The following is a 20,985-nucleotide window of genomic DNA, read 5'->3' on the forward strand; positions in this document are numbered from 1 at the left end:
GAGTAGAGGGGAGATAACCAGTATAAAGAGCTGAAGGGAAGGGTTGGTACAATAACTAGAAAAAGGCATGGAGATCCAGGTGATAGGCAGGTGGAGGAGGGAAGTGTGGAAAATGTGACAGAGGCTGGGAAGTGATTGGTGGAGGTAACAAAGGGCTGGAGATGATGGAACCTGATATCACCTCTTTTTTACTATGACCCCTCCATTCTTCAATTCAGATTATATATATTGACCCAAAATGTAGACTATCCATTTTCCTCCACAGATGCTGCCTGACCTGTTGAGTTCCTCCAGCAGTTTGTGTTGTTCAGGATTCCAGCTTCTGCAGTCTCATAGAACACTGTAGCCCAGTACAGGTCCTGCTACTCATGATGTGCTGACCTTTTAATCCTAAAATCAATCTAACTCTTCCATCCTACAAGGCCTTCCATTTTCTAGCATCAATGTGTCTATTTAAGTCTTTTAATTGTCTCTATCGAGACATTTATTTGTAGCTGTAAAGTGTCCTTTCACGAACTTTTGCAATTCACAAAGCTATTAACTGCCAAAATCAATCTCCAGAATGCTTTTAACAAATGAAAAATAATGTAGATGCGGTAACTAAGGATATTTCAGAGTCTCTTAGACAGGCACATGGATGAAAGAAAAAAATGGAGGCTACGTGGGAAGGAAGGATTAGATTGATCTTGGAGTAGGTTTAAATGTTGAAGGGCTTGTACTGTGCTGTACTCTTCTATGCTCGATGCTAATGTTAAATGGCAACTGTAGGAAATAGTAGACCGGATTGTTACTATCGCATATAACAATCACAGCACGGAAACAGGCCATTCCGGCCCTCCTAGTCCATGCCGAACTCTTAATCGCACCTAGTCCCACCTACCCGCACTCAGCCCATAACCCTCCACTCCTTTCCTGTCCATATACCTATCCAATTTTACCTTAAATGACACAACTGAACTGGCCTCTACTACTTCTACAGGAAGCTCATTCCACACAGCTATCACTCTCTGAGTAAAGAAATACCCCCTCGTGTTTCCCTTAAACTTTTGCCCCCTAACTCTCAAATCATGTCCTCTCGTTTGAATCTCCCCTACTCTCAATGGAAACAGCCTATTCACGTCAACTCTATCTATCCCCCTCATAATTTTAAATACTTTGATCAAATCTCCCCTCAACCTTCTATGCTCCAATGAATAGAGACCTAACTTGTTCAACCTTTCTCTGTAACTTAAGTGCTGAAACCCAGGTAACATCCTAGTAAATCGTCTCTGCACTCTCTCATTTATTGCTATCTTTCCTATAATTCGGTGACCAGAACTGTACACAATATTCCAAATTTGGCCTTGTACAATTTTAACATTACATCCCAACTTCTGTACTCAATGCTCTGATTTATAAAGGCCAGAAAACAAAGGCCATAGAAAACAAAACAGTACCCCACAGGAACAGAACCTTCGGCCCAAAATGTCGGAGACCACGATGCCAGATAAACTAAATCCCATCTGCCTAACGTGATCTGTATCTCCCTATTTCAAGCACGTTTGGAGAAATAAGTTTTCATGTCAAACAGAAAATGACATGATAAAGGGTCCCTGATCTGAAACATCAACTGTTCCGTTTTCCTTCTGCCGTTTCCAGCATTTTAGAAATCGGGATTGTGAGAAGTTAGAAATGAGAGAGCTTTCACCGAGTAGTATGGCGACTATTCGCCCCGCCTTCTGATGCCATGGGAAAGTCCTCTCAGCGGAGAGGGGCGGCGTCTGAACTCTGACCCGAGCGTGTGCCACGGCGGCTTCTGCGTCGCCGGTTGTTTGCCCGGGCGGGTCCCGTGACCTCCTCCCGGTAACTATTCGGTCTCTGAGCCCGGGCCCCGGTCTCCGGGAAATATCCCTACCCTCCCCCGGTCCCGACTGTGGGACCTGGCCCTCGGTGAAGGCCCGAAGCCCCGGCTTTGCCCTGCCCGACTCGCGGGAAGGACTGAGTTTCAGCCAGCTGCGGAGAATGGAGCCCGGCCTGGCGGCGGCCGCACAGCCCTGGAGAGAGAAGGTAACGGTCCGGGACAGTACCCCAGGCAGTGCGGTGCTATGGAAGGGGTGGTACCGATGTAGGGCCGCACTGGCCGTGGTTCAATCAGGTCCAGTAAATACAGCCTGTCCAGTCTTCCCTCACGAATGAACCTGCGCATTCGAGTTAACCAAATCAAGAGATCTGAGTTCAGGTGGAGAGATCAGTCTCTCGATGCTGGACAAACGGAGTAGCACACTTCCCAGACTTGATGAAGGAAATAGATCTGAAATGTCAACTCTGTAGATGCTGCCTGATCTCTGCGGAGCGGTCTCCCGATCTACAGCGGGTCGCTCCGGGTACAGTGGATGATCCCAGCAAACTCGGGTGAAGTGTCGCCTCATCTGGAAGGACTGTCGGTGTCACACTTGTTAGCTGAGGGGGAGTGTCCAGACAGGTATATGTAGTTCACCACATTAGCTTAGCAAGGGGTCTGTCGTCAGTAGTGTTCCTCACGAATCAGTGATGGGACTTCTGTAACGAAAAGCTGGCATTGTTGTGGATAGTGAGGACGGCTGTCTAAGGATTTAATAGGATATAGTCCAATTGGAAATGTGGGTAAATAAATAAATGGCGGATGTAATTTAGTTTGGTCAAGTGTGAGGTGTTGCATTTTGGAAGGTCCATTGTACAGTAAGTATACACTACATCCTTAGCATTGATGTACAGAGGGATCTTGTGGTTATGACTATTTAGTTCCCTGAAAGTGGCATCACAAGTAGCAGTGGTAACTAATGGATGCAGCATGCTTGCCTTCATCGTTTGAGGTGTTGAGTATATGATTCAGCTGTACTGAACTTTGGTTAGGCCTCATTTGGACTACTGTGTGTGGTTCTGGTCCCTATATTATAGGGAGGATAAGGAGTTTTAGAAAGGGTGCAGGGATTTATAAGAGATAAAGAGACAAGATGCTGTCTCGATTGAAAAGTTTAAGCTATAAGGTTGGACAAACTTGGATTGTTTTCTTTGGAGATAAGGGGAGACCTAGTTTCTAAAACTGAAAGGCACAGATAGGGTAGAAATGTCAAATACTACAACACGTAACTGTAAGGTGAGGGGAAAAGTTTAATAGTGCTTGGAATGGGCTGCCAGGGGTGGTGGTAAAAGCAGTTAAGGTAGTGGTGTTTAAAAGTCTTTTAGACAGACGCATGACCAGGCAGTGAATGGAGGGATAGGGATCATGTGCAGGCAGCTGGGATTATTTTGGATTAGCATCATGGTCAGTCCAAACAAGCTAGGCTGAGGGCCTGTTCCTGTGCGATACTGGTTTATGTTCTATATATTTGATACTCTTTGGCCTGTATGACTTGTACGTGACTCCTCCAATGCCCTCTGAACACATGCCAATTCTCATTGAAGGATCAGAAGTGGAAAGGGTGAGCAGTTCCTGCGTGTCAATGTCTTTGAGGATCTCAGCAGGTTGGGCAGCATCTGTTGAAAGAAGCATTCAACGTTTCGGGTCGACCCTTCTTTCAATGGATGCTGCCCGACCTGCTGAGTTCATCCAGCTTTTTTGTATGTCTTGATTTGACCACAGCATCTGCAGTGTACTTTGTGTTCTCTGAGGATCTGTTCTCTGCCCAACATATTAATGGAATTACAAAGAAGGCACAACAGCCTTCTTTGTAATTTTTATTTTTATTAGGAGTTTGAGGAGAATTGGATAGTGAGTATGTAACAGCCAGTTTTGGTATAAATTCCCAAACATGTTTGTGGTAAATGACAAGCTAAATTATTTCTTTATAGGTTGAGCAATGTTTCTGACTGGAACAGTGAGGGATTTCCCCTGCTCTTACTCTGTCCCAAGGGATTTTTTACATATGTCCAAACTATACACCGATATATAGTCTGCACGATTTGCCAACCTGTTAGGACAAGTGTCCATCTCCAGTGCTGAGGGATTCCTTTCGGTGCCAGCTGCTGCTCTGCTGGTGCTGCTCAAGATCCAATGTTGGATGTTCAACCTTATGACGGTAACAACTCAGTGGAAGATTATACAGTGTGATTGTTGTCAAGGGCTGGATGGCTGCCTAGTTACTTGGTGCATGTCGAGCACATATTTATCTCTTTAATCAAATCTAAAAGTGTGGATGATACTTTTGTGTCAAGTGGTTGCAGAATGATGTAAGGCAGAAATGCCTGATTTCTGAGAAGCCTTTTGCCGTTGGGCCTAATATTGTTGACTTTGTGACACGGGTCTTCTGCCTGTTGCTGCATGGTCATGGGAGAATGTACAGACTCCTTGCAGTTATTGTCAGAATTGAACGCACATTGTTGGTGCTGTAATGTGTTACACTATCTGCTCTGCTACCATGTCACAGTGTGGATGTGGTGGTTTTTATGACTCCACTAGCTCTCATATTTTTGAATGAAAGCCTCTGCTTACTTATTTGATAAAATCTGTTCCATCCTGTAACTGATGAGCACTTATTTCAAACAGCTGGGGCAGTCCCAGAGTTTACTGTGGCCAACACAGCTGTCTCGCCACGTACTTTTCTTAAAATTTTACTTATTGTGAACTTCCTATCCAAATTACCTCAATATTATTAAAGTCTTGCCCACACTTTCTCATCTTATAAATCTCCCTCCCCTGATGTGGATCCAGTAAATTCGAGGACATTAAACTGTATTGCAGTCTGGTTTGCCACTAACTCCCTCTGGTTTTGCTAGGTAAGCATGTGGTAAAATTAGGCTGTTGGTGGGTTGTGCAAAGATGTCATAGTGTTCATCAGGCATGGGTCACTTTCAGATACATTGATTTTTTTTTACTATTGATTTAATGTCTATTGAAGCAACATTAAACAACACAAGACAACTATTTGGTCAAATTATCCAGTTACTTAGAAGTTCCAGCTTTTGCCCAGGACCTTGTGGTCTGGTACATTATTCTTGCTGTAATTTTGATAAAGGGATGCTGGTGACTGCACTGCTCTACAGAAATATTCTTGTGTATACCTGACATACTGACTCATTATGTCAAAAGGAGACCAGTCAGTATATCAGGTCCATGCTGACTTCCAGCAACAAACAAGATGCTGGAGGAATTCAGCGAGACTGGCAGAATCTCTAGAGGGTAATGGACAGTGAGTGTGTTGAGTTGAAACCCTTCAACAGGCCAGGTGAAGAATCTTGACCATGAGATATAGGAGCAGAATTAGTCCATTTGGCCATCGAGTCTGCTCCACCATTCATTTATAGATAATTTATTTTCCCTCTCAATCCTCATTCTTCTGCCTTCTCCCTGTAACCTTTGACACCCTTACTAATCAAGAACCTCTCAACCTCTGCTTTAAATATGGCACAATGACTTGGCCTTCACAACCCTCTGTGGTAATCTCTGATGTAAAGGTATGTTCTTGTATTCAGAGTCTGTGCCCTCTGATTGTAGAATAACCCCCTGTTGGAAACATCCTCTCTATGTTCACTCTACAATGAGATCTGTCCTCATTCTTCCAAGCTCCAGTCAGAATAGGCCCAGAGCCATCAAATTCTGCTCCTACATTAACCCTTTAATTCCTATGATCATTTGGCATGTAGGTAATCAAAATAATATTTGTGTTGAGGGAAGCTCTTTAAAATAATCAGAGGCATGTTACGAAAGTGATCACATAACCGGTTTTCCTCTTGCACAGCCCAGAAAGGAGGAGCTTGCATTAATCCTGTTGTTTCAGCTTTGTTTAGAACTTGGTTTCCAAGGTAACTGTTTTCATACTTTGAATCTGTCTCTGCAGTGTCCATGGGGAACACCACCTACCACTATAACACCCTGCTCCCTTTCCGATGTAATGAGTGAGGAGCTTGCTAAGGAACTACAGCAACAGGAACAGAATGCAGCTTTTCCTCATGTCATTGGGTGAGTCATGTCATTGGCATTAGCATGCCATGTTGATGCTGGAATGCAGGGCGACATTTGTGGGCTGTGGCCAGCACATCCTTGGGTGTGTAGGTCGCTAATGCAAGTGATGCATTACAGTGTATGTTTGATGTATATGTGATAAATAAATCTGAATTTGAGTGATGGGGTGTTCTACAAGTTGCTCATGGGAAAGGATGAATTATTTAATGCATTTAGTTTCAAGGAGAGCAGCAACTTTAAATTCAAACAGTTGGCTGGGAGAGGTGGTGATGGCCAGACTATTGTTAAGAGACAGCACTTTGAACAATTGATCCTGATGACAAGATCAATAATCAAAGGCCGTTGTCATTCTCACTGATGCTATGTGGTTGAGAGGTTAATCCTGGGATTTCTGTGAGATGAATTAGGGTAGGTGTAGTCTATTTGTTCCTTTGAACCTACTATGCCATTTGTTGAGATCATGGCTGATTCTTCTCCCCTACACCTTCCAAATGTTCCTTATTTCTCTTCATGTTCAGAAATCCATCGATCTCTGTTCGACTGAACTCAGTGAGTGAATCTCTACTGAATTCAGAGAGTATTCCAAAGATTTACCATGATCAGGGTGAAGAAATTTATCTATATAGCTGTAACTTGCTGATCCCTATTTGTAGGTTCTTCTGCCAGGGCAACCATTCCCCCTTCATCCAATTGGTGATAGTTTCAATGAGAGATTCTCTCTTCCACACAGGCCTTGTGTACACTAACCTTCCTTATCCTGCAAGCTGCCAACCTAGGAACCAGTTCATTACTCTCCCCCAATGGGCAAGTCTATCCCTTGGTAAACAAACCAAAATTATACAGGTTACTCCGGTGTGGTTTTCAGTATGTTATCTTTATCACGTTCTCAAAGCTTCTTATGATAAAGGCCATTATACTATTTGCCTTTGTAACTCCAACTTCCAGTGAATTGTGTCTAAGTATATGTTCCTTTGAACGTTAACACCTCCCAATATGCCACCTGTAAACTTTATTCTGCTTTTCTGTTCCATGCACTGAAATGGCTGCCTTAATTTTCTACATTATATTTATTTCCCATATTTACATCTCCCATAGTTTGTACTCACTCCACCGAAGCCTCTCTGCATCCTCCTCACTTTGCACTTGCCCATCTAGTGTTGTCAACAAACAAGGAAAGATGCCATTTGATCACTTCAGCCAAATCGTTGCTGTAGACTGTAAACAACTGGTCCAAGCTCTGATCTCTGTGGTATCTCACTAGGCACAGCCTGTCCACCTGAGAGAGGTCTGTTTATTCCCACTTGTTTTTGTCATAATCTCTGGAATTACCTTCTTGAATCTCCTCACTTCTCCATCTCTTCAGAATCCTGTTTGAAACCTCTGTATTCACCCAAGCTAATTCCATTATTGACTCTTGTGACACTGAAATATTTGATATGTTATTATTCATTAAAGTTCCCACAATTGGCATTGAGTATAAAAGTCTGGAAGTATAAACCTTTAGCACACTTGAAGTATTACATTCAGTTATGGTTGTCCCATTACAGGATGGATGTAGAAGTTTGGAGAGGGTGCAGCCTACATCATAGACAGCTATAAAGACAGCTTGATCAAACCTGGGTTTTCTTTGGAGAATTGGTGGCTGATTCAATGGAGGTTTGTAAAATTGAGAGGCATAGACAGGGGTAGACAGAATCAGGTTAATTATCACTGTCTTATATGACATGAAATGTGTTGTTTTGTGGCTGCAGTGTAGGGCAAGACATAAAAATTACTATAAATTACAAAATAAATGCTACCAAAAAAAACCAGGAGCAATGAAGTTGTGTTCATGGACCATTCACAATTTTGGTGCTCCTGTACCTTTGGCCTAGATGATGAGGGTCTTCCTAAGGCATCACTTCGTGATGATGTCCTCGACTACAGTTCTGTCTGTGATGGAGCTGGCTGAGTGTACAACCCTATGTAGCCTCTTGCGATCCTGTCAATTGGAGGCTCTGTACCAGTCTGTGATGCGACCAGTCAGAATGCTCTTCATCGTACATCTGTAGATTGCTTCTCTGTTACTCGAGGGCATACACTTAAAGCGAGAGGGAATCAGTTTTGGAAATGGGCGGGGCAGGTTTGTGGGGGGAGCCTAGAACAAGCTGATGTATTAGGAATGTTTTAAAGGCTTTTTAGACAGTCACGTGAACACGTGGGGAATGGAGGGATGGGGATTATGTGCAAGCAGAAAGGATTAGTTTAATTCAGCATTGGCTAGGCAGGACAAAGGGCCTGTTCCTGTGTTGTACTGTTCTGTGTTCTAGTTAAATGTATGTAGCAGGTTGTCAATTTTAGTGGGAGGAAAACACTCAGTTTTGTTGTGTGTGTGTAGGATTGACACAGCAGCTCTCATTGGAGAGGGCACGGAGACCTCCAGTGACCTCCTTTTGGCACAGATGCTGCAGATGGAATTTGACCGGGAATATGACGCACAGCTTCGCCGAGAAGAAAATAAGTTGAATGGCGACAGCAAAGGTAAACGTCCCAGTATGTGTTCTGTTGTCACCTTGTGTGTCACGTGTACAGCCCTCGATCATAGCAGCTTAACCCCTTTTGAATGATGCAGAGCTTGGAGTCCATCACCCTTCGTTGGCATATTCATTGTTTTGCTCCACAGGAGCCACTTTCTGTAAGTACAGCTGCCTCAACTGTACCTTATGACTTTCATGTCCTTACTGGGTACTGTAGTCCACTTTAAAAGTCATGGAACTGGCACCTGCTGCTACATTCTTAACTGATTAATCTTGGTTTTGGGCTGCTAGATCCCAAACCATGAAATTCACTTCCCAATCTTCACTGCCCCCTTTGTCATCTTTAAGACCACTGCTAAAACCTACATTTTTCACCAAGGCTTCTTTAATTGTTAATTGCTTTACTATTGTCACATGTACTGAGACTTGCTTGCATGTAGTGCACATAAATTGTTCTGTCCACAAGTATGTCGGGGTAGTACAAAGGGAGGGCAAAACAGGATGCAAAATATAATGTTGCAATTACAGGGAAAATACCTATAGACAAATTAAGTGCAAGGCCACGGAGGTATGTGGCACAGTTAATTCGTCACATGGTTGTAATGGGGCAGCATAAGCTCATTGGGCCGGAAGGACCTGTTACTGTGTTGTATCTCTGAATAAAATAATAATAAAATATGAGCTTTCAATGTTATATGAAGTTAAATGAAAGTTGGAAGATATAGGACTGCATTTTCAAATTGCTTCTCAGATCGGAGTTCTGAGAGGCGGGACTGCGCAGGCCGTGAAGGAGGCCTGGGAAGGAGGGAAGATATAAAAAGAACGCAGCCTTAAGTAGCGGGCAGCTTCGTTTGCGGGCAGTGGAGTGAGCCGGGAGCAGAGTGTAGGGCTTGGGCTCAGAGGGCTTAGGCGGAAGAGGGCACAGTAGGCTTATCTTTTAGTTCTTGTTATTTTCAGTTATTCGGGAAGTATGAGTGTGAGGGCAGCTTGTTGTTCTCGGGGTCGGATGTGGGAGATTCTGGAGTCTCCGAGCCTCCCGGACGTCCACATCTGCGCCAGGTGCGCCGAACTGCAGGTCCTGAGGGACCGAATTAGGGAACTGGAGCTGCAGCTCGATGACCTTCGCCTGGTCAGGGAGAGTGAGGAGGTGATAGAGAGGAGTTACAGGCAGGTGGTCACTCCGGGGCCACGGGAGGCAGATAGGTGGGTCACGGTCAGGAAGGGGAAGGGGCAGGTACTAGAGAGTACCCCAGTGGCTGTACCCCTTGACAATAAGTACTCATGTTTGAGTACTGTTGGGGGGGACAGCCTACCTGGAGGAAGTGACAGTGGCCAGGCCTCCGGCACCGAGGACGGCCCTGTAGCTCAGAAGGGTAGGGATAGAAGAAAGAGGACCATAGTAATAGGGGACTCGATAGTCAGGGTTTCAGACAGGCGGTTCTGTGGAGGTGATCGGGAGTCCCGGATGGTAGTTTGCCTCCCTGGTGCCAGGGTCCGGGACGTTTCTGATCGCGTCCAAGATATCCTGAAGTGGGAGGGTGAGGAGCCAGAGGTCGTGGTACATGTAGGTACCAATGACATAGGTAGGAAAGGGGAAGAGGTCCTGAAACGAGAGTATAGGGAGTTAGGAAGGCAGTTAAGAAGAAGGACCGCAAAGGTAGTAATCTCGGGATTACTGCCTGTGCCACGCGACAGTGAGAGTAGGAATGGAATTAGGTGGAGGATGAATGCGTGGTTGAGGGATTGGAGCAGGGGGCAGGGATTCAAGTTTCTGGATCATTGGGACCTCTTCTGGGGCAGGCGTGACCTGTTCAAGAAGGACGGGTTACACTTGAATCCTGGGGGGACCAATATCCTAGCGGGGAGGTTTGCTAGGGCTACGGGGCAGACTTTAAACTAGTAAGATGGGGGGGCGGAAATCAATTTGAGGAAACTGGGAGAGGAGGTTAGTTCACCAGTAGAGCAAGTAAGTAGACCGTGTGTGAGGGAGGACAGGCAGGTGATGGAGGAGGGATGCGCTCAGCCCGAAGTTGTAGGGGAGAAGAAAGAAAAGGATAATAAATTTGAATGCATTGCTAGGGATGAAAAGAGAGGAGGAGGTGGAGAGTATCTTAAATGTATCTATTTTAATGCTAGGAGCATTGTAAGAAAGGTGGATGAGCTTAAAGTGTGGATTGATACCTGGAATTATGATGTTGTAGCTATTAGTGAAACATGGTTGCAGGAAGGGTGTAATTGGCAACTAAATATTCCTGGATTTAGTTGCTTCAGGTGTGATAGAGTAGGAGGGGCCAGAGGAGGAGGTGTTGCATTGCTTGTCCGAGAAAATCTTATGGCGGTGCTTTGGAAGGATAGATTACAGAGCTCCTCTAGGGAGGCTATTTGGGTGGAATTGAGGAATGGGAAAGGTGTAGTAACACTGATAGGAGTGTATTATAGGCCACCTAATGGGGAGCGTGAGTTGGAAGAGCAAATGTGTAAGGAGATAGCAGATATTTGTAGTAAACACAAGGTGGTGATTGTGGGAGATTTTAATTTTCCACACATAGATTGGGAAGCTCATTCTGTAAAAGGGCTGGATGGTTTAGAGTTTGTGAAATGTGTGCAGGATAGCTTTTTGCAACAATACATAGAAGTACCGACTAGAGATGGGGCAGTGTTGGATCTCCTGTTAGGGAATGCGATAGGTCAGCTGACAGATGTATGTGTTGGGGAGCACTTCGGGTCCAGTGATCACAATAGCATTAGCTTCAATATAATTATGGAGAAGGACAGGACTGGACCTAGAGTTGAGATTTTTGATTGGAGAAAGGCTAACTTTGAGGAGATGCGCAGGGATTTAGAGAGAGTGGAATGGGTCAAGTTGTTTTATGGGAAGGATGTAATAGAGAAATGGAGGTCATTTAAGGGTGAAATTATGAGGGTACAGAATCTTTATGTTCCTGTTCGGTTGAAAGGAAAGGTTAAAGGTTTGAAAGCGCCATGGTTTTCAAGGGATATTAGAAACTTGGTTCGAAAAAAGAGGGATGTCTACAATAGATATAGGCAGCATGGAGTAAAGGAATTGCTCGAGGAATATAAAGAATGTAAAAGGAAACTTAAGAAAGAGATTAGAAAAGCTAAAAGAAGTTACGAGTTTGGTTTGGCAAATAAGGTGGAAGTAAATCCGAAAGGCTTCTACAGTTATATTAAAAGCAAGAGGATAGTGAGGGATAAAATTGGTCCCTTAGAGAATCAGGGTGGTCAGCTATGTGTGGAGCCGAGGGAGATGGGAGAGATTTTGAACGATTTCTTCTCTTCGGTATTCACTAAGGAGAAGGATATTGAATGGTGTAAGGTGTGGGAAACAAGTAAGGAAGTTATGGAACCTATGACAATTAAAGAGGTGGAAGTACTGGCGCTTTTAAGAAATTTAAAAGTGGATAAATCTCCGGGTCCTGACCGGATATTCCCCAGGACCTTGAGGGAAGTTTGTGTAGAGATAGCAGGAGCTCTGACGGAGATCTTTCAGATGTCATTAGAAACAGGGATTGTGCCGGAGGATTGGCGTATTGCTCATGTGGTTCCATTGTTTAAAAAGGGTTCTAGAAGTAAGCCTGGCAATTATAGACCTGTCAGTTTGACATCAGTGGTGGGTAAATTAATGGAAAGTATTCTTAGAGATAGTATATATAATTATCTGGATAGACAGGATCTGATTAGGAGTAGCCAGCATGGATTTGTGCATGGAAGGTCATGTTTGACAAACCTTATTGAATTTTTTGAAGTAGTTACGAGGAATGTTGACGAGGGTAAGGCAGTGGATGTAGTCTATATGGACTTCAGCAAGGCCTTTGACAAATTTCCACATGGAAGGTTAGTTAAGAAGGTTCAGTCGTTAGGTATTAATGCTGGAGTAATAAAATGGATTCAACAGTGGCTAGATGGGAGATGCCAGAGAGTAGTGGTGGATAATTGTTTATCGGGATGGAGGCCGGTGACTAGCGGGGTGCCTCAGGGATCTGTTTTGGGCCCAATGTTGTTTGTAATATACATAAATGATCTGGATGATGGGGTGGTAAATTGGATTAGTAAGTATGCTGATGATACTAAGGTAGGAGGTGTTGTGGATAATGAGGTGGGTTTTCAAAGCTTGCAGGGAGATTTATGCCGGTTAGAAGAATGGGCTGAACGTTGGCAGATGGAGTTTAATGCTGAGAAGTGTGAGGTTCTACATTTTGGCAGGAATAATCCAAATAGAACATACAGGGTAAATGGTAGGGCATTGAGGAATGCAGTGGAACAGAGAGATCTAGGAGTGACAGTGCATAGTTCCCTGAAGGTGGAGTCTCATGTAGATAGGGTGGTGAAGAAGGCTTTTGGAACGCTGGCCTTTATAAATCAGAGCATTGAGTACAGAAGTTGGGATGTAATGTTAAAATTGTACAAGGCATTGGTAAGGCCAAATTTGGAATATTGTGTACAGTTCTGGTCACCGAATTATAGGAAAGATATCAATAAATTAGAGAGAGTGCAGAGACGATTTACTAGGATGTTACCTGGGTTTCAGCACTTAAGTTACAGAGAAAGGTTGAACAAGTTAGGTCTCTATTCATTGGAGCGTAGAAGGTTGAGGGGGGATTTGATCGAGGTATTTAAAATGTTGAGAGGGATAGATAGAGTTGACGTGAATAGGCTGTTTCCATTGAGAGTAGGGGAGATTCAAACGAGAGGACATGATTTGAGAGTTAGGGGGCAAAAGTTTAAGGGAAACACGAGGGGGTATTTCTTTACTCAGAGAGTGATAGCTGTGTGGAATGAGCTTCCTGTAGAAGTAGTAGAGGCCAGTTCAGTTGTGTCATTTAAGGTAAAATTGGATAGGTATATGGATAGGAAAGGAGTGGAGGGTTATGGGCTGAGTGCGGGTAGGTGGGACTAGGTGAGATTAAGAGTTCGGCACGGACTAGGAGGGCCGGAATGGCCTGTTTCCGTGCTGTGATTGTTATATGTTATATGGTTATATAGGTGCTAAAATCTGGAGCAACACAAAATGCTTATGGAGGGAAATGAGCAGTCAAAGTTTTGTGTTAACATATTTCATCTGGACTAAAAGACGAGGGGAGATAGCTGGTATAAAATATGGAGGGAAGAGGAGGAGCAGAAGCTGCCTACTGACTTACAGAAGGCAAAGAGGATAAATATAAGATTAATTCTCCAGTAAATTGGTATTCTGCTTAAAATTAACAACAGCCACTAAGAGAAATTTGTTCTGAAGTGCATTAACCTTCTTTGTTCCTGTCTGGATTTGTAAGATCAATTACAAATAACTTGGCTTTCTTGTCTTCTGCTTCCATTCAGTTTCCATTTCCTTTGAGAATTACCGAATGGTGCATCCATATGAAGATAGCGAAAGCTCAGAAGATGAAGTTGATTGGCAAGATACAAGGCACGATCCTTATAAGCTCGGTAATGTCCAGTTCTGCATCTGACAGAGTGTACAAAGCTGCTGTAACTTTTTGTACTCTGTAGGTATGAGGTGATTTGATATTAAAGCCCAAGGAGAGTGATAAAATTGATGCCTCAATTGAGTCCGTGGCAGGAAGAAAAGTGAATCGGTTGGAGGGTCTTTGTACAACAGGATGGATGTTATCTGTGGGGTTCCACAATGCAGAAATGGCAACAGGGATGGCAGTACGTTAGAGGATCCTTGCGGGGTGTGTCCTCAGAAATTCAGGAGGAGAGGTAGAGAGAGAGAGGTAGCATTATCGTCAATGATTTTCGGGGGGGTAGGGGGGGAGAGAAAGTGATGCAGCAGGTTTTAACATTGTAAATCAGCAAGTGATTTTTTTGGTCATTTTGGTCTCCCCTCATTGTCTGATACCTCTGCCCCTTTTAGGGAGAGAGCCTGTGTATGTCGGGTGAATGATTAGTTTTGTTGATCATGGTCTTGGGGGCTTTGCTGTTGTTTGCTTGATGGGTGGAGGGTGCTGATGCTTTTTGTTGAAGTAAGTGGGGGAGGTGGAGGGTTGACACTTTGCTGCTTGTGTGTGGAGGGGTGAAGCAGAGGGGCTTTGGGGTTCTAACTTTTTTTTACTGTCACTCATTCTTTGGGGTACTCTTCTGTTTTTGTGGATGTCTGCGAAGAACAAGAATTTCAGGTTGTATATTGTATACATTCTCTGAAACTAAATTGAACTATTGTGCTTATGATGGTAATGGCTGTGTCTTCCTCTTTGCGATCCTGTGCATTGGAACATCCATACCAAGCAGTGGTACAACCAGTCAGAAAGGCCTCCACTGGACATCCATCTGTATGTGTACAGTTCTAGTCACCGTGTATCAAGAAACATATGATTGTGTTGGAGAGGGTGCAGGGATGTACACAGTTTTTTTTCATGCAGTATAGGGAACTGAGAGATATTATAGAGCTGTATAAAATCATTAGGGGGACAAAGATAGGGTGAAACCGTACTGTTTTTCTTCCCCAGGGTTGAGGAACTGAGAATTAGAAGGCACAAGTTTAAGAGGAGCAGGAAAGATTTAATAGGAATCTGAGGGGTAACATTCACCCAGAGGGGGGTGGTCACCATATGGAATGAACTGCTAGAAGAAGTGGTTGAATCAGATGTATTAATAGCATTTAAAAAATAGTTAGACCAAGTACATGGATAAAGAAGGTTTAGAAGTACGTGAGGTATCTTGGTCAACATGGGCCAGTGTGCTGAAGAGTCTTTTTCGTATTGGTTTATTGTTCTCACACGTACCAAAATACAGAGGAAAGCTACAGTTCAGATCATTAAACAGTGTATTGAGCTAGAATAAGGTTAACAATAACAATGCAGAATAAAGTGTAAAAGTTGACCAAAAAGTGCAGTGCAGGTACATGATAAAGTGCAAGATCGTAATGAAATAGATTGTGAGGCTATGAGTCTATTTTATTGTACAAGAGTCAGATAACAATAAGATAGAAGCTGTCCTTGAGCCTGCTGATCTGTGCTTTCGGACTTCTTGTATTTGCCTAGCGTGAAGGAAAGAATGAAAGTCCAGAGTGGGTGGGATCTTTGATTGTGCTAGCTGAGTCTATAGAGGGGAGGCTGGTTCCTGTAATGTGCTTAGCTGTGTTCACAACTCTCCGCAGTTTCTTGTGGTCTCAGGCAGAGCAGATGCCTTACCAAGCTATTAGCATTCCAGACAGAATGCTTTCTATGTTGCACTGATAAAGATTGTTAAGAGTCAACAGGGATATGCTGAAATTCTTTAGCATCCTGAGGAAGTAGAGGTGTTGATAAGCTGTCTTGACTGTGACATCAGTGTAATTGGACCTGGACAGGATATTGGTGATGTTCACACCTGGAAAGTTGGAGCCCTCAAACCTCTGAACCGCAATACCATTGATGTAGACCAGGAGCAGTAGACTGTGCTGTAAACATTTTACGTAAAGTAATTACGATACAGAACTCCTCAAACATTTTTCCTACATTGGTAGATAAACCTTCAACAAATCCGAGGCGAGGATTTGCAGGAAAGGGGAAAGAGATTACCACCAAACATGATGAGGTTACTTGTGGCAGGAGGAATACAGCTCGAATGGAAAATGTAAGCATGTACATTCTTTTGGTGAAGTGTTATGTCTGATGAATATGACATTTGGGTGGGGAAGGATAAGGTGTTGGTTGGTATAATCATTGATTTGCACATTTCTCATGCCGTGTGATAACCGAGAGATAAACTGGGGGAACACGGCAGCGACGACGCTGACTATAAGCAGTTTATACATTCTCCCCATGACCGCATGGATTTCCTCCCACATTCCAAAGACTTTATGATTAGTAGATTAATAGTCACATTGGACGGTGCAGGCTTGTTGGACCACAAGGGCCTGTTACTTTACTGCATCTCTAAATAAATAGAATATTGACATTAAGCATGACATGTGGACTATAAAGAACTAATGTAAAAGCTACAGTCACACAAGATTAAGCAGCTGGAATCCTGGGATGGTTTTGTAGAAGAATGTTTCTATTTGTGCTATAGAGTAAGACTGCAATATTGCACTGACATTCAGAGCTCATGTAATGATTGAAAACATGTTTTCCCTTTCAGTTTGCTCCAGAGTTCCAGGTTGGCGATGGAATTGGGATGGACTTGAAACTCTCTAACCGCGTTTTCAATGCTCTAAAGCAGCATTCGTATTCAGAACAGCGCCGTAGTGCCAAGATCCATGAAAAGAAAGAGCACTCCACTTCTGTATGTCTGGCTGTAAATGATTCAGTATGACTGGTGTTTGTTGTAGACTTTTACAGTGTATAAGGCCATTCAGCCCCCTTTTTTTCACTGGCTCCTTCTTAGAATGATCCCACTAGTCCCCCTCCCTTATTCTTTCCCTGTAGCCCTGCAACTTACTCCTAGAATTCTTTCTGTTCCCTTTTAAAAGCTCCTCTGGAATCTGATTCCACTGCCTTTTCAGGCAACACATTCCTGATTGCAACAACTCCTTTACAAAAAGAAAACTCCTCTGTCATTGTGACTCTTAACTCTGTTTTTCTGGCTCCTGTTTCAGCCAAAAAATTTCAAACTTTGACTCATCAGTCCAGAGCACTTGTTGCCATTGTTCAGCAACCCAGTCCTTGTGTTTTGTGTATAGGTGAATCTCTTGGCTTTGTTTCCACTTTGAAGGAATGGCTTTTTGGCAGCAACTCTTCCATGAAGACTACTTCTGACAAGACTTCTCCAGACTGTAGAGGGGTGTATTTGGGTTCCAGTGGTTTCTGTAAGTTCAGAGCTGATAGCAGTGCTGGACTTTCGATATAGAAGGGACGCCAGTTTGATGTATCTCTCGTCTGCTGTGCTCAGTTTTTGTGGCAGACCACTGCGTTTCTGGTCCTCAACCATGCACATTTCTTCGAGCTTCTTCAGAAGATCTTGGACAGCACGTCTTGAAGCTCCTGTCTTTTGTGAAATTTCTGCTTGGGAGTTGTGTCTTTTTGCTATGCTCACTCTTGCCATGGTGTAAGCATTGATGATTTGAAGGTTAGCAGTCACATCTGCCACACCTTCACCTTTTAGTTTGGTTGATCTTCACTCAAGTTGATTACTCCTACACCTGTTTCTATTTAGGTTAATCAGTTTAGTTCATTCAATTCATTATGTCACCTGTTTGTTATCTTTGTTTAACCATGTACCGGGGCTGTATACCTACAAAATAATCAAGTTTTTATTTGAAAAGTGGTCCATTAATTGTTACTTTCTTTCACGAAACAAACATTTTTCTGTAACATTTAATGTTTTGGAAAATGAATGTTTGGAAATCTAAAACTTGCTCTTTTCTATTGACATACTCATGCAGAAAAGAAACTAATTTATATAAAAGTCTGGGGTGGCCAAGACTTTTGCACAGTACTGTGTGTGTGTGTATGTGAGAGAGAGAGAGGTTTAAAAGACTGAGACATAGGAGCTGAATTAGGCCATTTGGCCTGTTCAGCCTGCTCTGCCATTCAATCATACCTGATTTATTTTCCATCTCAGTCCACTTCTGCCTTCCTCCCGTTAACTTTGCCTTTATTAATCGAGAATCTATCATTTTAATCTGCTTAAAATATAGTGACTGGCCCCCACAGCCATCTGTGGCAAATAATTCCACAGATTCACCACTCTCTTGCTAAAGAAATTCCTCTTCATCTCTTCTGAAGAAATGTCCTTTCATTCTGAGCCTTTGCCTCTGATCCCTGAGTCTCCAATTATTGAAAGACATTTAGACAGTTTAAAAAAAAATAAGTTTGGCCAAGTGGAACTAGCTCAGATAGTCAGTTCTGTCAGCCTGGACCTGTTGGGCTGAAGGGCTTGTTTCCGTGCTGTATGACTCGAGTGGCTTTTGGGAAAACACTTCTGATAGAACAAGTCGTCACAATATCTTCAGGGCAACCACTGGGTGGTGGCAGGTTGCTGCTGCTGGTTTTCTGTGCCCTGTGGGAGGACAATGGGGACCACAAAGATTTAGTGATCATGTGAATCCATACAGTATGGTCCTTAAAGTATTAACATCAACATCAAACAGATTTTGGAAATTTGAAATAAAAACTGAAAATGCTGGAAGCATTCAGCAGATCAGGTGTCAACTGTGACGAGACAGTCAACATTATAGGTGAAAGACCCCTTATCAGAACTAAGTAATATGTTCAGGTAAAGGATCTTTGACCTGAAACATTGACTCTGCTCCTCTTTCCCCAGATATGGCCTGACCTGTGGAGTGCTTCCAGAACTTTGTTTTCATATTAATGTTTTCAGTTCTGCAGCTTGCTGAGTCATTAGCATGCCCTCTTGTTACTACCATCAGGGGTCTTCTTTCCTTCTGCTTCTGATTTCTGAACTGATCATTAACACATCCTCATTATTTTTATTGAATGATTTATGTCTTTCCGTTGTACTAGTGCCGCAAAACAAATTTCATGACATACAAGTCAGTAATGTATTCTGATAAAAGTTAACCTTTGATTGACTTTAATTGGAATGTACAAGTCTGGGCTACATTGCAATTAAAGGTCAGAGGCCTGTCTATATGAGTTGGAGGTTGGGAAAGGGGCTTGTTTTGCTGTTGTTGTTATACTGAACATTGTGGGTATGCTTTGTTTGCATCGGAATGTGTGACGACACTTGTGGACTGACCCAACACATCTTTGGGTGTGTTGGTTGTTAACGCAAATGACACATTTCAATGTACGCATGATGAGTAATTCTGAGTCTGAAAGCTTATCTTGAAATCGTTTCTTTGTTTACCTCATGTCATGCTTTGCTGCTAACTCAGGATCAAGCTATGGATTCGAAAACCCGTCTGCTGCTGTTCAAGATGGTGAATTCTGGGGTTCTGGAAAGCATCAACGGCTGCATCAGCACAGGCAAAGAGTCTGTGGTTTTCCACGCTAATGGGGGAAGGTATGCACTAGTCCGTAGAGTAAACCACCATGTTGGGAAAATCTGAACAAAATGTACCTCTTTAGATGTGATTTTGAGGGTTAGGCTGAATGTAGGCATCTGCATCTGGGGGAGGCCAAATCAAAATTAATCTAATGAGGAATTGAGGGGAATTTTCCTTAGGAGCAAATGAACTGCTGGCGGTCAGGAAGCATCTGTATAGGGAAATGGACAATTGATGTTTCAGGTTGAGATCCTTCATTCTCTTTCTATGGAGAGTACAAGGAAAGCTGGAGGTACATAGGACAGATGCAACAAAAAGGAACTCAGCTTCTGGGTGGGGGTGAAGGAGAGTTTGGGGGAAAGAGTAGTCAATTTGGGTCAAGACTCATTGTAAGGGTCTTTAGGGGAAATAGCTTTGTATAAAGAGGGGGAGAGGCGAGACGGACCAGTAGATGATAGGTGGACCAAAGAGACATGAATGGTGGTGGGCAGGGAACAGGTGGATTTGGGTGACCAAGGCAGGTTGGTAATAAGGAAAAGTAGAGGAGGAAGGCAAAAGAAAATGCAGCACCAGTTAGGGAAGAGGCGAGGCTGTATAAGCAAACTGTGGTTAAGAGGAAGCTGGTTAAACACACAAGGTGAAAGAAATAGACAGTAATTTGATGGACTAAGAGGCATCAAATAAAAGGTAAATGCATGAAGGAACAGTGATTTGAGATGGTGCAGATACATTCATAAGGGGATTACTGGACAGTATGTGTAAGTACATAGCATTCAATCATGCGTGTACACAGACGGTAAGGTATTTGTACAAGTGCATGTCTGCACAGATGCAATGAAAAATTGTTGCTGCACAGGTGCAGTGTCAGAGGCACATAGCATTATCAAAGCAGTATTCATAAGAAAATAATAAACAATATTTATAAGAAAGGACACAATTAGAATAAAAAGTCAATTTTAGGGGGATGAAAACCAGAGCCCCAAAGCAAGTTGTGGAGTGGTTGTGGAAATATTGTTAAGTCTACCTGTAAAGTCAGGATTTGAAAGGTGGAGGGTGATGCCCTGAGCTGCGTATATTTGAATGCAAGGAGTACTGTAGGAAAGGCAGATGAGCCTAGGACATCGATCAGCACATAGAATTATGACATTGTAGCTATTAGTTGTAGGAGAGGCAGGACTGGCGGCTCAGAGTTCCGGGGTACTGTTGTTTTAGATGTAATAGGGTGGGAGGGATTAAAGGGGGAGGAGTGGCATTACTTGTCAGGAAAATGTCTTGGCAGTACTCAGGAGAGACTGGAGAGCTCATGTAGTAAGGCTTTATATGTAGACTATGGAAAAAGAGGTATAACTATATTAATAGGATTATATTATAAACCAACCAACAGTCTGTAGGATTTAGTAGAGCAAATTTGTAGAGAGATTGCAGACTGTTGCAAGGAACATAAGGTTGTGATAGGTGATTTTTAACTTTCTGCATATTTACTGGGACTCCCATCTAATAAAAGGGCTGGAGGGGAGAGAGTTTGTTAAATGTGTTCAGGAAAGTTTCCTGAATCAATATGTAGAAGTCCCAACTAGAGAGAGAGAGAGAGAGAGAGAGCAGTCTTAGATCTCCTATTAGGGAATAACACAGGGCAGGTGACAGAAGTTGGTGTAGGG

The 20,985-nt window shown here is 43.1% G+C and overlaps 1 protein-coding gene across 1 annotated transcript in view; it reads left to right on the top strand.

Annotated features, from left to right (window-relative positions):
* Positions 1–1,769: 1,769 nt before the first annotated feature.
* Positions 1,770–20,985, top strand: part of riok3 (RIO kinase 3 (yeast)) — a 44,276-nt gene continuing 25,060 nt past the window's right edge. Inside the window, exons 1-7 of the mRNA XM_073045376.1 lie at positions 1,770–2,046; positions 5,796–5,917; positions 8,298–8,440; positions 13,774–13,881; positions 15,902–16,011; positions 16,519–16,662; positions 19,217–19,344. Of these exons, the coding sequence (XP_072901477.1) occupies positions 2,002–2,046; positions 5,796–5,917; positions 8,298–8,440; positions 13,774–13,881; positions 15,902–16,011; positions 16,519–16,662; positions 19,217–19,344 (800 nt within the window). The 5' untranslated portion in view covers positions 1,770–2,001. The remainder of the gene's footprint in view (positions 2,047–5,795; positions 5,918–8,297; positions 8,441–13,773; positions 13,882–15,901; positions 16,012–16,518; positions 16,663–19,216; positions 19,345–20,985) is intronic.

This window comes from Hemitrygon akajei, chromosome 1, assembly GCF_048418815.1.
Source record: "Hemitrygon akajei chromosome 1, sHemAka1.3, whole genome shotgun sequence".
Lineage (NCBI taxonomy): Eukaryota > Metazoa > Chordata > Chondrichthyes > Myliobatiformes > Dasyatidae > Hemitrygon > Hemitrygon akajei.